Here is an 18,800-nt window from a genome sequence, read left to right as displayed (position 1 = left end):
CTGCTCTGTTGCTTGGGCTTCAGACTAAACTCAAATTGGCAAACACTGTATATCCAGAAGAGCTGCTATTACATTTTAATCTTACAAGTTAAGCAGTCCTTCAAGCACAAGGACAAGTTTCTGCAAGCTGTTTGCCCAGGTTAAGGCAGCACCATGGGTTTTTTGGCAGAGATGGGCTGGAACTGAGCACTGCCAGCTTCCCATTTGCCTGACCCCTTCCCGCTGGCGGGGGCTCTCTGGAAGCTGGTTCTCCAACCACATCAAAGCACCAGTCCCCTCCTGGCACTCCCCAGGCTACTGCCCCAGAGATGAAGCAGTGCCCAAGGCATTGACTTCTCTTACGGCAAAGCAGATGGCACTACCCAGGATCCAAGACCTCTCTGATGGTTTGAAGCGCCAGCTCCCACCTCCCTTCCCTCTGGGCACTTCAGAAAAGCTCCTATGGAAACTAACACAATTACTGACAGGATTTCATTGCTACTGAGATGAGCAGGCATGATTCATCCTCCAGTTAAAACAGAGTGGTAGGCTCAAGTATACAGGCATAGACTGAAAAAACCCTCACCATACCACAAGAGACAATCACAAAGCTTCTACCACGTTGGTGGGTCTGAACCTGAGCAGTACAGATCCAGTGGGACCTCATGGGTGCCTCAAGTCCCTTCAGGGTCAGGCACACCTATATGCTTCCCCTTTATTATATGCAGGGCAGCTGTAAGAGAGCTAATGACAGTGTCCAAAGGCAGCTTTACAAGGGCAGAAAGACACTTATGAAATGGGGCAGCCACGAGCCAGAGCCATTACTGCTGAAACACAGACGCGCTGGAGATTGCCACGTTGGAGTAATCCCAGAGATGGCACAATCCCTATGTATTTAATGTCCAAATTGACGTGTGTACATTTTTTCTATATGCTTATATATAATCTCTATATTATTTGATGCACTTTTATGTGGGACTCTAATCAGGAAAGAGGAGTTACCCTTGAGGTATTTCCATGAATCCCAGAGCGAATGTTCTCCCAGAAAAGGGCTTCGTGTCCAGCTTTTGGTATGCACGCCACGCGTTCCCTCTCTGGAGGAGCTGCCAGCCTAGTCCTGTGATAGACTCCTCAGTCCCACTGGGCAGCAATGCTGGAATTTGCTGGCCCTGAAACATCACTTGCTGAGTTGCTCCCAACAGAGCCCTTATTTTACCCTTGCCAGAAAAAGAAGGAAAGAGAAAAAAAAAACCCCAACCACAATGCTTCTGTGTGTCCCACGGCCTGAAGTCTTCAGAGCAGGCATACAACAGACCTGAGACCCAAACGCATGAGCAAGAGTGGACTTATGACTGATGGTGCCAGGAGAGGTTAAAAAGCATAAGCCTGTTATGTCACTTTGACAAAAATAGACCAATGTGGGTTTGAAGCCTGATATAGAAATTAAAATGAAATCAGGCTTGTGCCCACAGCACAACATGGTCTCAATGCTGCAAGATGGAGTGAGAGAGTTATCCAAGATTAGCTATCACTGACTGCCCACAGCCCAACACAGAGCTGCTCAAAGGCCCTGTCCAAGCTCCAAGCTGTCCTGGTAGGATCAGGCTTGGTCTGTACTGCTGGAAAGGCTCCTCCTTCCACTGGCCATTTCATCACTGTGTACCACTAAGCCTGTTCTGGAGGAGTGAGACAGTAGCTCGCAGCAAAACAACTCTCCTGCTCTCACTGCTGATCTCACAGCTGCCATGCAATCCACCCTCCCCACACTCCACTCTGAGGAGGAATGTTTCACTCCCAGAAATATCAAAGAAAATAAAAACAAAAATAAAGGTGGCCCCATGCATCAGGGTGATGTGTGCAGACTGCCTCTGGCAAGGGCTCGGGCAGCAAACCAACCCGTGCTGGTACTGGCAATGCCAGCAGGGCTCAGTGGGAAGGACACTCCTGCATGGAACCTGCATGTCTAGTCAGACAGACTTCTCCACACTCATCCAATATGGATAAGACTCACTCTACTCTGATCCTGAATCCAAGGAAATCAGTGGAAAATACTCCTGTCAAGTTCACTCAAATTTGAAATAGGCCCTAAGAGAAAAAAATTACTTAACCTTATTAAGGCTCTGAATTACAGATCCAGATTTATAAAGCTAAGGATATAGGCACTAATCTCCTTTCTATAATGGAATAAACAAAGCTGAAGGCAGAAGTACTGTATTTTTAGACAGGATTTTTAAAAGCACCTTGCTTTGGCCTGTAGATTTCCACTGCTAAACTTGCTACTCACTTTTGAAGGAGTATCCATGCTGGCCCAGCATGGATGCTTTTGAAAATCTCACCATCTGCACTGAATTTTTATGCACAGAGCAAAACAAGAGTCTCTGTGCTACTGACACATTGTGGGCACAAAGCACACAGGCATCCCAGTACTGCACAGGAGGGGGTCCTGCCTAGTCCCCCTTGGAAAAAAGTTTAAATACACTTCCTAGGAGATGCTGTCTTGAGAGTTGTTTCTTAAAAAAACCTGAAACTATCACTGGTACCATTGATACTGTTTTTTTCTAAGACTTCAGTGAACCTGTGGACAAACAAAGTGCTTTCCCATCTGCTCTGATCTCACTGCTTTTAGCCACAACAATCACTTAAATATCAGATGGAAGAGGTATTTGTAGGAGCCTAACAAATGTGTCATTATCCCAAGATTTAGTTTCTCATTTCATGTGGATTACTGTTGCTATTCACTCATTACAGGTGATTCACCCAGGGCTGTGTGAAGCCCAAGGACTGTGGATAAGCAGGGCAGAGCCAGGTGGAATTCTTGGCTGGGCATGCCAAGCTCTTTGCAGACCTGCTCCCACTTTGGGGGACTCCTCCCAAGTTGCCTGCATGCAGGAACCAGTGACACTGACCTTTGTGCCAGGCCAACAGGGACAGACTAGATCCCATGTGCCACCCCAAAGGCCATGCAGGCATCAGACCCCAAACTGCCCATGAACAATGCTGGCTGGTGCTGTCCCCACATCACATCAGGTACTTAACTCACGAGTCTCATTGTTCCAGGCTCCCTTTTCAGCTGGCACACAGAGACAAATGCTTTCCCAAGGCAATTCAGCCCCTATAAGATTTGATTCACCAGCTGACAAGGCTACAGAAGTTCCCAAATTAGGTGCCTTAGCTGTTTGTCTGATTGCAAGCAAAGCAGAAGTAACTGAGAGCAGGAGTCAAGAGATGCTCACCTGACATGGCACAGAAAGCTGCCAACTCCCTTGCTCGTGCTAAATATGACACAAATGAAAATGAAAATAAGTGCTGTCTCCACTGAACCCATGAAGGAAAAAGGACATGAATGAGGAAAGTCTGTCTTAGTTTTTGAGCTTTTAGCACATAGATATGTCAAGTCTCTGCATCAGGGTCACTGCAACCCAATGGGCATCTCCCCAGTGCAGTGAAACACTTTGGCCTCTGCAATGTATGACCATGGAGGAGAACACCCAGTAGTACTGTGTGTCTGTGTACCTGGAATATGCCTCTTGCCATACTCAGATTTTACTATTTAGCTGTGGAAGATCTGAAGCTGTCAGGTCTCTTGTGCTTACACAGGCCTTGGCTATATGCTTGAGTGTCTTGACTATAAACCCCTTTCATCAGGAAGGAGACACCACAAATCCCCACTGAAACTTATTTCTAGTCTAGGGAGACAAGCAACAACACGCAAAAATCTTGGTGACTTGCTGAGCCACCACATCAGATCAAAACTCAGAATTACAGACTTTTTATCTAAACCTCTCATGTTTACACAGGCCAGAACTGCACAAGAATACACATTTTCTATCACAATATAAAATTTACTCAGCTTGAAGGCAAGATGTTTTTTAAAAATCACCTTGTCTGTGCTTGGTAAAGACACATCCAGGTGACAACTAAAGTGCATTGGTTTTTAGCTCATGTCCTCATCAAAGTTTAGCACACTCTACCTACATGGCTACGTTTTTATTTTGTGGCAGGGAAGAGGTTCTTAATGTTATTGACAATTCCAGTGGGTTCAGTCATCAAGTACTTCAAACTCATCTACACAGTCAAGTGCTGCAACTCTCAGACTGGACTGCTGTTTTCAGATACTCTCCCCAGACATAAATAATTGATTGAGAACTAATGGAAGACCATGGAGGCTCAGGAAAAGCAGAATGACTCTTACTGCCCCAAGGAAAAGGAATAAAAAGGGGAATTGTTTTAACATTAACATTCTAAATTGCATCACCCACAGAAGACACATTGAAGCTAATGAACCCCTGGAACAATTCTAGATACGCAGACACGGAGCATTAGATGACCTGCACTCTGGGCACACCAATCATGCATGGTTTAACTGTCCCCCATCTCTGTTCTCAAGCAGAGCTCACAGAGCTTTACTTCACAAATGGCCTGCAAACTTCTTCACAATTTTGCATGAGAACTGACTTCAGAGTATGGCTGTAAGAGCAGAGAACACTGTGGGGGTGGTGGTGGAGTGGGTGCTGCAAAGTACTTTGTGCTAGACTGTTAGCAGGAAAGCAACCACCACACCATAACATAGCAGCTTCTTTCACGTCAAGATTACATCCAAGGACATTTCAAATCAGCTTTCAAACACAGGGTTACTTCACTTCCCATCTCACACTGTCCCTGTGGTGACTTGGGACGCACCACAGTGATACAAACATGAACCTGTCTTGCTTCCCCTTCCTTAATTTTGTACTACTGGTTTTGAGTCCTTGCATTTGCATTGCACATGCCTGTGTCTCCACAGCCACCCCAGCTGCCTGGAACTCAACCCTTGGGCACTTGGTTTGCTGCCTCCACACTAAGCACTTGCTGTCACTCCTGGCACCACCAGCACCCATCACCATGGCTGATATGATTCCAAACAGAAAACACCCAACAAGGTGATGCTTATCAACAGCCTTTCATCCCTCCACAGCAAGCAAAGCAGCTCTGCCCAGGCAGGGAACGGGCACAGCTGACACCCTGTGTGATGTTGGGATGCAGCAAGCTCTGCCCCAGCGCTGATCCAAGCTTCAGGGATCAGGCAGAAACACTTTCCACTGTGCATATTCAGCTGAGCCTGTATGGCAGATTTCTTAGCCAAGTGTTTCTCCACCCCATCTCAAAGCAAAGTGCTCCACAGCCCAATGGCTCCGGTGCCCACACGGCACCTTCATACCACAGATGTCAGAGCTCCAGCACTAGTGACACACTACTCAGACACGTGGTGACTTGCTGCTAAGCCCAGCAGCCAAGCTAGCAGAGCTCCTCTCTGTCCTCAGCTGCCCTTTTCTGGGCAGCTGCAGCTTTTCCTGGCACCTGACTCGCAACCCTGTGGCTTTTACCTCATGTGCACGAGGTAAAACATGGATTTGGGCTTAGAGCCTTGCTGCATCTTGAGAGGGAAGCGCTCGGGTTTAGCACTGGCCAGCTGCTAAGGTGCCACGAGGGCTGCTTTTTAGAAGCTAAAAACAGCAAGGTCTCATTGTCTGGGGATTTAAGCCTTCTCCTCCAGCAGCATGGCCACACTGCTTCCTACCTGAACCTGCCCTTCCATGCCCTGTGCCATCCATGCTTTTTGGAGCAGTGAGAGTGCTGCATGCCTGGCAGGCAGTGCCCTGATCCAGTGCTTCCCCATGTCTTACAACAACCTCAGAGGAAAGAGGAAGGCTGCATGTGGCACAGCTTCAGGTTTTGCCCTCAGCAAAGGACAGAAATTCATGTTCCTCATGTTGCAAGTAGTTATAGGAATCGAGACATTTCCCAGGTGGCCCTGGTCAAACTGCGTCACAGCTCTGTGCAGTGCTATCACAGGATATCATAGAATCACAGAATGGTTTGGGTTGGGAGGGACCTTAAAGACCACGTAGTTCCACCTCCCCTGCCATGGGCAAGTACACCTTCCACTAGACCAGGTTGCTCAAAGCCCCATCCAGTCTGGCCTTGAATACTTCCAGGGCTGGGGCATCCACAACATCTCTGGGTAAGCTGTTCAGGTGGCAGTTTCAATGACTTCAGCTGGCCCTTCTTGTCCCTATCACACACCCTGCATTTTTGCCAGACCCACTCACATCACGCTCTGCAGCACTGCCTCCTTACACAGGCTGAGCCATCCCTGGGATCAAGTACCACTCAGATGAGCAAGACAGGAAAAATCTTGTCCCCCTTCACACAAGTCCTACATTGGCCTGTTGTTGGATAAACCACAGATTACTTTATGACTTTCTGGCACCCACAATCAACATCAGCAGCCAGTGGGACGGGCTGTACAGGCGTGCGAGTGCCTGGTCTAAACCACAGAAGGGTTAACCCTGCAGTGGGCTGGGAGAAAACCCTAAGTACAGAGGGCTCTCAGAGTAGCCAGAGAGCCAGAGGCTGTGACTCATCGGGAGAGGCTGCACAAAAATAGGGCTTTCAGTGAGGCCCACAGGAATTTCTTTAGGGAGATTCTTCCACCAGAGACGAGAGAGGGAACTCGCTTCACCTTTCCCATCAGGGTGCGGATCTGGTGCCTGTCATGCCAGAAGAGGAATTCACTATTGTCCATCTGGTTGTTTCCAGTCTGGCTAAAAATGGGATCGCAGGAGACTAATTGCTTCACTGGAGAAAAAAAAGAACCAGTCTGGAGTGACGGAATTATTTTGTAGACTGTTGTTGTTTGGGTTTGTTTCCATCCTGGCTTAACGAGCATTAATGACTTCAGATGGGGGAAGGAAAGCCATTAGGGAGAACATGATCCACACAGATACCTCTCGCCCAGCACACACTTCTGTCCCAGCCAACCTCTACAGCCATGATGGCAACAGCCTTGTGTGTCTGTCCATCCATTCCTCCCTCCTCTGGCCCCTCAGAATGGAGGAAGGCAGCTGAGAGCAAAGGGAAATGTTAAGTTTTCCTCTTTAATCAGTCTGACTGGAAGTGCCAGCCTTCCTGCAGCTCAAATACTTGAGCATGTTAGCTATGCTCCACAGCACCTCCAGAAAAATTGCTGTTCTTTCTCAGTGGCAGGGAAACAAAGGGAAACCATCCCAAAAGAGCGGATGCTCCTGCAGAAAGCAGGGGAGCCCAAAGCCTGTGAAATAAAGTTTGTTTGTTTTGTTTGCAGAACCCACAGTGAATCTTCTGGGACTGATTCTGGTGTCCAGAGAGACAGAATGAAACCTAAAGCCAAGACACATAATTAATGTTGAAATTCCTCCTTATGTAACAGCGCCTGGGACAGACACTCACTTGGCCAACACTGCGCATGGCCCTGCCAACACAGCCCAAGGAAAGCCTGGGAGCAAGCAAGCAATGTCTGTGTTCTACCCAGTGGCTACCAGTGCCCTTACACACTCAGTGTAGGCTTCAGGGAATTAGAGATCAGAAGCCTATGGAAATGGTGTGCTCACATCTATAAGCCAACTCTGTTGAGGGACAGCTGCCTTCTAACTGCATCCCCCAGGGAACAGGAGAACAGTTTGAAGTACCCCAAACCACAGCATGGTCTCAAGGAAGACACAACCAGAGCAAAGACTTGGAAATGTTAGGAGTTTCCCCAGAAAAGCGGTGGAGAATTTCAGCACAAGTCTGGTAAGAAAGTGAAGAGAAAGCAGGGGAGGCTCTCAATCAGTCAAACAGCGACGTCAATTAGCCTGTCCTAGACATGACAGATCATGGTGATACCTGATACTCCATGCCACATTTAATTCATGCAGAAGTAACAGCCAGGCCTCCAGAAAGCATCATTTGACTTCCCCTCCCTTTCACATGTCTCCAGTCCAATGTCAGCTTATTAGCTCATGGCAATAGCTGGATTTTGCTGTCTTGCTTCCTGACAATCTGGGATGCAAAGATATGACCAGCTGATGCTGGGAAGCTGCATTCAACATCTCCATCAGGAACTTCTCCTAACTGCCCTGTGGCTTGGGAAAGCTGTCAGTCCTGAAGGACCCCAAAGGCAGCTGCAAGTGGAGACAATGAGGTGCAGTAAACAGGGCAGGTTGCAAGGCAGTTTTCCATTAATTTTATCACAGAAAATACCTGTCTTTCCCCCGGGGCTATCCCTGTCAGAGTAGTCACCAATTTGAGTGAACACGGCAATTTCACAAGATCAAAAGAGTGTAGGGGGGATGTGCAACACAGATACTTTCCACTCATGAATCCAACTTCAGTCCACTCAAGCCACAGGTGACTTGTGGCTTTGGGGGTTCGAAAGCTCATCTCCCTTTGCTCTGGCTCCTTTCCAAAACACCATGATTGCCAAGAAGCAGCACAGGGTAGTATTGCCTTTCTGAAACATACTTCCCTGTCTGCATTCAAGTGGCTCAGTCTGGTAAAAGCTAGTAAAAGCTATTTATTTAACAGATATGATGCCACAAAGGCTTACTTGGGCATTTCCTCTTTGTGAGAGGATAGGGGAAAAAAAATATCATGATTTCGGATATGAATCACACTGGTCCTATGTCAAACTTTGCACCAGCAGATCAGTTGCCACTGATCAGCCATCCCAAATCTGAAATCAGCTCTGCAATGAATCTTCCCTGGCTTTCTGCATCCCAAGCAGCACAAAGGACACTAAGAGCTGTCACTCTCCCGCAGGGATTGGCCCTGACCCTGAAGAGATCCCAGCAGGAGCAGGACTGGCAGGACCAGCTCTTGCTCCACACTCCATGCTAATGCAAGGGCAGAGCAGCCAGGCAGTGCCACACTCTGACCTTCGCAGTGGGTGGACTATCTCTTTGGGAGCTTGGCCAGCTGGCAAGAGCCAGAGCAGCTTCTTGGCTTTCTCATTTATCAAGGCTGGGCAGGGAAGCAAGAAGCAGGAGCCAGCTGCCAAGATTTTTGCTCCCTCTGTGTTCAACAGTGTCTGAAGATAGAAATTCTGGCTGTAAAGCTGCTGTTTGGGCACCAAGTTTTGAACTACTGATATAAGAAACACTGAAATGGGAAGGTCCAGTTAGGAGGAATGGCTATAAAGGGAGATAAAAAAGTTTAGAGAAGATGGAGGCAATGGCAAACGCAACATTAAGTTGATAAGATGGTGACCAAATCGTAGATAAGCACACAATTCCTCAGCTTACAGTTAAGAGATACTGACAAACAGACCTACAAAGCATGCTAATTCAGCTTTTAGGCACAAGTCAACAAGGACACAGGACCTTGCTACATTTTCATACCCAGGTAAAGGTCAAAAGGAGAGTAACCAGATCCAGAGAAGGGAGGAGAAAACCCAAAGCCTGTTTGCTAAATGTCACACACCAGCTTGGACTCCTAACACGAGTGCCACAGAGTCTGGACACTGAGACGTGCTGCAGCCTCGCTGCAACAGCCCACATTGGCTTACTTGAAAGTCCCTGAAGAGTCTGAAGGGATCACTTCCTACCACCCCTTCTACCACACAGGTTTGCACATGGAGTACTTTCCCCCTGCTACCTTGCACAGCTAACTCTGCTTTTCCCAATTTACCCCTGCCCTGTCCTTTCCTCCAGCCCCTTCCTTTTCCAACACTATAACCCACAAAGCCTTGACCCACTCTGGCAAGGCACCATGACACTGCTGCCTTCCTGAAAATGGTGTAGGTCAGAGATGGTTCAGATGTGAACATGCATATCCTATTGGAGAGATTTTGCCATGGCAGTACACCTGGATCAGGGATTTAGCTAGTACATAACCTCTCTTACTTGCAAGTAATTTTCCTGATTCATAAGCACTTCTCTACTATGCTGCTGAGAGATTTATGAAAGCTGCTCTAGATGTTAATAATAAACTGTGCTTGTGAAACTTTAATTGATGCAGAAGAAATCAGCTCAGAGCGTGGAGGATCTCCGTGGTTTTGAATATATCACATTTGTACACGGTTGAGACTTGAAGGCTTGATCCTGTTTCCATTGTTGTCAGCTGGCAGACTGCCACTGCTTCAGTGGAATAATAACCAGGTAATACAATTCCAAGATTAAACTATGCCTGTAGGCACAGCCTCATAAAAGCGGAGGTCCTCCATCCTATTAACAGCAAAGGTGCAGTGACTCAGAGGCCAAATGATGAGCAGTGCTTTCCCCTTGATCCATGGGAATAGGCTTTGCAACCTCCATCCTGGCCCACACCAGCAGCTAACAACAAGCCCCAGCACCAGCTCTGCTGGAATGCAGAGGGCAGAAACAAAGCTGTGCCTGCTGTCCTGCCCAGGGTACTGCTGGCAGAAGGGGGAATTTTCCTCCACAGAAATTCTGAATTGCAAAACTGGCAGCTACTACTGCAGCATTGCCCTGTAATAGTGGAAATTTTCTATTGGGTTATTATTTTTGGTTTATTTCTGTATCATTACAGTGATGACCATTTGTTTGGGTACAAACTGAGAGAGAGGAAATTTAGGTTAGATATTAGGAAAAAGTTTTTTACAGTGAGGGTGGTGAGACACTGGAACAGGTTGCCCAGGGAGAGTAAAAGCCCCAAACCTGGTGTGGTGGGAGGTGTCCCTGCCCAGGGCAGGGGGTCAGGACATTCCAACCCCTAAAATTCTATGATTCTCTGATTACAGGCAGCTCATAGCTCTGAACTAGAATCTACAGACAAGGTGCTACAGTACTGCACCACTGATATTAAAAGTTTCTGGGTGGCTTTACAAAATTCCTCTGCTTCCATAAGAGCAGAGTACCTACCTGCTTGCTGGCATAAAGAACAAAATCTAAACATTGAGATCATTGACCAAGGAAACATCAGGTGCCAATCTGGCTACAGCTAAAAGAATAAGTCAAATTCCCCCTGGATAACTACAGCAGTTGCTGCAAGCCAAGTATTTCAACAACACTGATTCTCCCACTGGCTCCCTGACACATGCAGCAGCTTCACTCGCCGCAACATGTCGTGATGCAAGAAACCTTTCATTTAAAAGTCAGAGGGAGCAGATGCAACAGCGTTTTGTTGGCATAATCCTCATTTTAAAAAGTTGTGCAAAACATTTATTAAGGTTGACAGAGAGACCTTTTCTTCAGCTATATATATCAGCCTCCCTAATGCTAACCCAGGGCTCATATTCTCTGACATTAATACTGAAAGCTTTCTCAGTTCGAGATGGGTACAAAGATCAATACAATTAGTGGATTAATGCTGGGCAATTCTGGAGATCTCAGAGCAAATGTTTTCAAAATGCATAAAATCAGAGACCCGAACGCCCTTGATATCAGGGAACATGTTAAAAGTCAGGTGAGCAGTTCTGGCTAAAAACATAGCAATAATATTTAGGGGCCGTTTTTAAGAAACAAGTTTTACATAACATCTTGAAATTTTACTTCTATATGTATTTTTTTTCCTCCTTCTCATGATGTTTACACCTTTAAAATAGAATGAAGAGTGCAGGAAGGGCAGAAAATTAGTATTTTTGTAGAAAAGTTTCTTAGTTTCAGAAGTTCTAATCCAAATATTCCCAGGTGCTCTGGGACTTAAAGATCGAGTCTAATTCTAGTGTCTAAGTCTCCTTTAAGAACTCTCTGCAATCATCACACATAGCTATTTCTTCATTGCATCTGCATGCTTTTTAGTTGTGAAATGCCTTCATAAGCATGTATTAGTCACAAAAGGAATGTCAGAACACAAGTCACATCTAATCACTTACCCCCTCCACAGATGAGCAGTATTGCTTATTTTTATTGCACCAGTACCAGAATTCCTGACTGAGTTCTCATTGCAAACATTCAGTAAATGAGAGTCAGAGCCTGTAAGAGTTCACAAGTTATTACATGCAAATGTAACAGCTACACCAAGGGAGTGAAAGTACAAGAAACTTGGATTTAGGTACAGGTTCTCCAGCCTTGGGGCAGGTGGATGGACTAGACAAACTCTTGAGGCCCCTTCCAGCTCTGTTTTTTAATGATTTATACAAACTCATTATGTGCAGGGTTTGCAGGTTTCAAACCAATCCCTTTAAATAACCATGAAGGAAAAGTAGACACTAGCAGAGCCAATAACTTCTGTAGGCTATTCAGTAGTCCTTAGTCATGTGGAAAGTTCCATCAAAGTTCACAGACGATATACAGTGGAGTCAATGGGGCACAGAGATCTGATATGTGGATCTCAAAACAGGACAGCTCTTCGTAAGCATAACTGTAAACCAGGACTAAACTGTCCTGCACACTGACTGATTAAACATGACATGGAAACGTGAGAGACTGGGTTTTTTCTCTGCACTTTCTATTTGATCAAGTGCAGAGAAACAACCCTTTAAGCACTGCATGCCAGAGGCTGTAAAAGAGCCCATCTCACAAGCATGCAACAACCACATCTGAGTGGAAAACTATGTGGAAGATGCACTGTCTAGAAGCACAAATCAGTCTACACGAGCTGTTGACTGTCAGAAAAGACAGCCACAGACATCACTACACTCCTGACCCTCAAAGACCTTCCTTTACAATTTCTAAAGCATTTCCAGAGACTCCAGCATGAAAATTCCTCCTCAACACTAAGCAGTTGTAGGGACAGTGCTGCTGGTATGCTATTCTGTGCCAATTTGCAGCTTTTAGCTGATTTGCTTCACTCATTCACTGTAATCAGCTTATATTTCATTCTTTCATTCTTTCTGTGTTCTCATAACACAGCACATCCTTCGTTTTGTTCTGCTTACATATATCTACTCTGGATTTCAAGGTCCCGATCCTGCAAAGCATTGAGCTAGGAGCTCTCCTGAATTGAGGTCTCAAAGCAATAGGGACCAGATCCCACAGCTAGTTGAGCAGTTTCCCCACCCTTTCCTCTTGAACACAAACAACATGACTCTGCCCACACGTTGGGGAAGAGGGAGGCATCAGAGGCATCAAATCAGCAAAGACTACCCACAGATGTATCTATTGTAGCACATTCAAGCAAAAACTTTCACAGAATCCCAGAATGGTTTGGGTTGGAAGGGACCTTAAAGACCATTGAGTTGCAATCCCCTACCATGGGCAGGGACACCTTCCACTAGATGAGGTTGCTCAGACCCCCATCCAACCTGGCCTGGAATACTTCCAGGGATGGAGCAGCCACAGCTTCTCTGGGCAACCTGTGCCAGTGTCTGACCACCCTCACAGCCAAGAATTTCTTCCCAACAGCTAATCTAAATCTACCCTCCTTCAGTTTAAGGCCATCCTCCCATCTTATCACTCCATGTCCTTGTAAAAAGTCCCTCTCCATCTTCACTACAAGCCCCCTGTAAGTATTGGAAAGCTGCTATGAGGTCTTCAGGCTGCTATAAGGTCTGTCTCTTTCAAAAAAGCTTAAAAACACCTCATTAAACAAAAGATTTATCTTTATTTGCCAAGAAAACAAAGCTATTCACAGCACCTAAGCAAACCAACAGTAACCCTTGGGTAGCCCCCCTGCCAGCCAGTTTGCCTTGCAGGGCACTGCTGGTATCAGTCACAGATCCAGTTCAACTGCTAATTTACCTCCCTGGGGAAAGCCCCTTGACTTCAGGGGAAATATGATCTGGCTTCAGATGTGGATAAGGGCATGAGATGAGAATAAACAAAATCACCAGTTGCCAAAAAAACAACCAACCAAAAAACAACAGAGAGCAAACATGAGGCATCCCATGTCTACACTGTCTTGACCCATGGAAAAAGCAAACAGCACACTAATAAAAGGTGCTCTGTTAACAGTGGCTGTATGTAATTAGGAAAGGCATTCAGCTTCTGTTTTCAGCATGTAATTTTTAATTGATTTTGCTGAAAGAAACCTTAGTGTTGTTTCAGTTAATAGGAGTCTTTCCAGCAAAACTGGTCTCTGTAAAAGGCTTATGTAAAGCTTCCTTCAAGTGTCACAGGCTTATTGTTTGAATTGGCAGGGAATTAACCTGTTGCAAAAAGCCCATCCCCTATAAAAGCCAACAGTCATGAGACACACAGCTGCAGAACTGATGGGTCTCCTCCACTAAGGAAAGGTGATGATTTCAGAGACCTGGCCAGTATACAGCAAAATTTCCAGATCCCAGAGGAGAAGGAGCTTTTCCCTGTCATAAGGAGTACCACATAGACAAAGGAGATGCTTTCAGATAACACACAGAAAAATAAACACTTCCTGTTAATATGCCTATCTTATTTTCCCCAAGAGCTACTGTTCAGCCCCTAGGCCAGATCAAGTTCTTAACTGGATAACTGTATAATTATCTTTTGCCTTCCAAAGGGAGCAGGCATCCTATTAAACCCCACCAAGTTACAGGACCTACTTAATGGTAGTTGGTGCCACATCAGAGCACAGGGACTCTGTGCACACCATCCCACATCCAGAGCTGTGATGGGGCACAGGCAGATACTGAACATCTCTAGAAGGGTCACTTGCATTAGAAATACCAACATAGACACAAAGGCAGCAGAATGAGCTAACTAGCACAAACCCTCAGGATAAAAATAAGGTTCTTCAGCCAGCCAATAACCAGTCCTTCTTCCAGGCTCTCCAGCCTTGCCTTTTAGCTTCTCTGGCTCCCCATCAGCTACATTACCTACATGCTACACTGTCTATAGCCTTAAGGATGTATATACCACTGTGCTGTGCTGGGCCATGTAGGTGTCTCTACTATCCAACTCCATACCTCAGGCTGGCAAAACCAGCACTAAAGTCCAGGCTGCAAAGGTGACACTGCCTCTGCTTCCAGATCTAGTTCAGGTATGTCACCATGTACTGCGTGCTGTATCACCTCTGCAATTCAGCAGAGACATGTTCTGAACAGTGACCAGCTCAGCCCGTGCATCCTACCAGTGAGACAGACATTTGCAGAGAGAAAGGTTTGTCATAAAGATTAAGGCCATGTCACTAGGTTGGGCTGACTGCTCTGTGTTGCCTGTAAAAAGGCCATTATCTTACTGTTGACAAACCCCTAAGCCCCCTCCTCACAAAAATCCCAACCCCACAACAACCAAGTTTAAGCAAACATTTGCATTTGCCTTCAGTACACAGGCATGATGCCTCTATTGAAGGACACCATGTAGGTGACCTTGGTAAGTAGAGCCATCCACTAGCAAAGCTGTACATCAGGTTATACAAAGGTCTGAATTTGAGGGCAGCAGGGCAGACCAGCTGTTCTTTCAGTAATGCTGCATGGGAGGAAACGTCCTGCTTCTAAAATAAACCTTTATAATCATTCAATCTTTTTGCTTTTAGCAGACTGTGAGTAGACTGAGCTTACTTGCATTGAGTAAGCCACTGTGCAACCTACTTCTGCTCAGATATGCATGCTGCTTTGTTTTGTTTCTGGCACACACAGAAGCCAAAATATGCTTCCCCTACCCTGGGAACTGCTGAACTGGAAAGTCAAAAAGAGCTGCCTCAAGTAAAACAGCACATACTGTCTTTAGATAAAAATGACAAACCAACCTACCTACCTTCAACAGAACCCAGCACACTATTTTCCTTTAGGAGTGAGCTTAAAGAAAGCAGCAGTGCTCAAATATTGCCCTGTGAGTAAATATTTTATCTACAGTAGCCTTGATTATTACCTGTACAATACACTGTGATGTAACATGTTGAAAAACTTGCTTTCATGTCTGGATGCATTCTCCTGTTTGATGGGATAAGGAACTACACTCCACTTGTTTGACTTTTTTCAGGAAGCAACTATAAATAGGTGCTGCTAAGCTGACAGCTAAACCTCAGCTTAGGGCAAGACAGAGATGTTTTCTTGATAAGGCAGAAAGCCATCTCATCTTGCAGTGTTGCAAATGAAGAAGAGACAATTAAGGTCTGTGAAAGTGAAAGCTCTCTTTTAAAAAAAGCCAAATACATATATGTATGTTTATGGGACTCCTATTCTGGCCGTGGCTTAGTAACAAAAAAGGAATTTCCTCAAAATGCAGAGCAAAGTCACTGAAAATTTCAGTTGAATCATGAAAACCATCCTGTGAGAGCTCCAATCCAGCAGTAAGCCTAGTTTTAACATCAAAAATACTAGGAGAACACTCATTGTGATGGTAAGATCAGACTCTCTCCTAAACTGCTTAATCTTGAAGGGGGCAAGGAAAAATACACTATTACTGTATTTAAGTTTAGTCTAGAAGAAAACCAACTGACCCAGGGTATCCTAGGCCAGCAGCTCTCTTCCTCCACTGACCCTAGGAATACAAAAAAGAGACACCTTGAATGGCTAGTACTAAAATGCTTTCTGGTCAGGCTTTTCCTGGCGTCTCTCCCCACTGCTCCCAGCTTCCTAAACAAGCACTCGCTTTCTGATCATAAAATCTCCAAACTCTCTTACACAAGTGCAGTGATTCCCTTCTGAGTATCCCCTTCCATCCTGCTGACTCCCTCCAAGACCCCAGTGCCCATGACATGAGAGAAGCAAGCTCAGCTCAGTACAGCCACAGCCAGCAGCTCCCTCCTCTTACATCTTCCAGAACAGCCACCCCAACTCATTTTAAGAAACCAGGTCATCCCTCTGCAAATCTGCCCTATGCAGCTGAAGCTACCTGAGTCCACAGCTTCACCAGTTTCTCACCATGATCAAAGCCTGTGCAGTTGTTCAAGGAGCTTTTCAATTACTCCTCCAGTTTCTATGATGAATTACAGCAGCACTTGAGGAGTGCCAAAACCCAGAGGGATCAGTTACTCCTGCCCTGTGACAGGCAGCAGGCTGTGGGGGACAGGACAAGCTGTAAGCACTGTGGCATTACATTATGCACAGACACAGTTTTGCTGCTGGATGATTGACAATAACTACTGGATGTCACTATTTTAAGGATAATGTCATTTGTGTAATTATCTGGCAGGGTCTCTCCTCAGCGGCTGGCATTATTCACAGGGAAGAATTAGACTGAAATCCAGCTGTAGAGTAAGTAGATTTGCTATTCTATGCAGACAATCACTGTGCTTCAGGAGCTTGATACATATGGTATATATCACCAGCAATTTTCATGCTCTCAGGGCTCAGAGAATATTAAAATGACACTCCTTCTACGTTTCACTGAGCCACATATATCGCATGATTTCATACTTAAAAATAATTTACTATTCTCTGTCCACACCTGACCATCTGTTTCTTACTGGAACTCAAGCTAGGAAGAGACAGAGAAGCTGCTTTTTCTTGATTGATCCTATCATCTCTCCATCAGACAGGAAAATGCCCCCACAGAGCTCCCAGCCCTTTGGCCACTTTAGCCCTCAGATATTCTGGTTTCAGTGTGTTCAGACCTGGGTTTATCTGTCGTGGGAGGATGCACCACTAAACACAGGACTAGCATCAGCTGGGTTAAACCATGCAAAGCCCCAAACCAGACAGAATTTGGTCCAGCCCAAAGTCTGAAATGGTACCAACAGAGCCTGACAAAGATTGGAACTGGTCCCATCCTGGACCAAGTTTTGGGTCCCAGCTGTACAACTGTAACCAAGCAGCAAAAATGAAAGACTTAACATTATTCTTTGCTGTGCTGGCATGCCACAGCAGGGCTACAGCAGATCATACTCAAATATGCATGCTTTACTGCTGGATTCCAGCTAACAGTATTCCAAAGTAAACAACTGTCTGTTCCTCCTTTCCAGTGCTCTGGGCAAGAGGATGTGAGACATACTCTGCAAAGCATGTCAGAAAGAAACCTTTTTGTACAACCAGACTGCCTCAGTGCTGACACCTTCCTGCTCCATCTGTCCTCTTCCACCCCTGAAGAGGTCTTGCCCTGCCCCTGAGGCATATGGGAGGATGCTGGTCAAATGGACATCCTGGCCAGGGAGGGCTCTGCACAGCACACTGGCTCTGATCCATGCTGGCTGCTCTATGCCTTTATGCTTGAGCTGACAGGCAAGCACTCCAGCAGTACAGAAGGGAAAAAATATAGCCAAATTGTCCCCCTGAGTACAGAGTAATGACAAATAACAAAAGAGAGCTATGTATGGGAAGTAGTTTCCTGAGCACAGCCTTGAGAGCTGGAGCAGAGGCTGAGCAGGGAGGCAACAATGCTCCAATCCTGTTGCAAACATGGATAGGAAGGGAAATCTCCTGATGTAGGATCATGGCAGGAATGAAAAGACTTTTAGTGGCTGAGATGAGTAACACTGAATAGTTATGTCAGATAGAAACAGTCTGAACACAAGTCTGTAGCTACTACAGGGAAACAGAAGCTTTGGTGTAACCAGCATGTCATAGCCTTACAACAACATGGCACACAGTGGCAAAAGCAACAAATCCTTACATTCACCTCCCAGAAAATCTAGTAAGGTTTCATTTAATGCCTGCCCAGAAATTTCACTCCTTCCTGGAAAGTGGTGCACCTTGACCAGCATGCAAGGGGGATGTGGAGGTATTGTTATCCCAGCTGATAACTTATTTCTGGTGGGCAGCAAGTGACAGTTATTCAAGCAGAAAACTTGAGCTACCTCAGCCACTGGGTTCAGACAAAGAGAAGGACTGAATGCAGAGCTCACCGATAAATGATGCCTCTTTCATGGAGAAACATAAGGGCTGAAATAATTTCTGCAGCGTAGAACCTGGCCCGGTCTTCATCGAAGCGACGTGACTTCTGGATGTGGAACATCAAGTCCCCTCCATTCACGAACTCCATCACAAAGAACAGGCGATCCTACACACACACAAACACAGCAGACATGAACAGCATTAATCATATCCTCCCTCAGGCTTAGAAAACTCTTCAGTAAAACTTAGCTCCCAAACAAAACCAGATTGAGTACCCGTGAGACAGTATGTGTGGGGAGGAATGTTGATTTTTTTCAGGGAAAATTAAGTTAATACCAGGAGGATCTGTTAGTACCTTCCTGCCCTGCACGTCTTCCAGAAGTTTTAACGCAAGTCATGAAATGAATTCCCATTCACATGTGGATTGGGCATATCAGTAGGTGTGTGCTCATCA

At 45.8% G+C, this 18,800-nt stretch overlaps 1 protein-coding gene across 1 annotated transcript in view; it reads right to left on the bottom strand.

The window, feature by feature from the left end:
- LOC103801507 (protein kinase C eta type-like) overlaps nt 1-18,512 on the bottom strand; it is a gene marked incomplete at both ends in the record, with an annotated part of 26,919 nt that extends 8,407 nt beyond the window's left edge. Inside the window, one exon of the mRNA XM_009073923.1 lies at nt 18,358-18,512. Within this exon, the coding sequence (XP_009072171.1) occupies nt 18,358-18,512 (155 nt within the window). The remainder of the gene's footprint in view (nt 1-18,357) is intronic.
- Between the last annotated feature and the right edge of the window lie 288 nt (nt 18,513-18,800).

The sequence above is a fragment of the Acanthisitta chloris genome, unplaced genomic scaffold (assembly GCF_000695815.1).
Source record: "Acanthisitta chloris isolate BGI_N310 unplaced genomic scaffold, ASM69581v1 scaffold10694, whole genome shotgun sequence".
Lineage (NCBI taxonomy): Eukaryota > Metazoa > Chordata > Aves > Passeriformes > Acanthisittidae > Acanthisitta > Acanthisitta chloris.
This window is presented reverse-complemented; position numbering and strand designations above follow the sequence as displayed.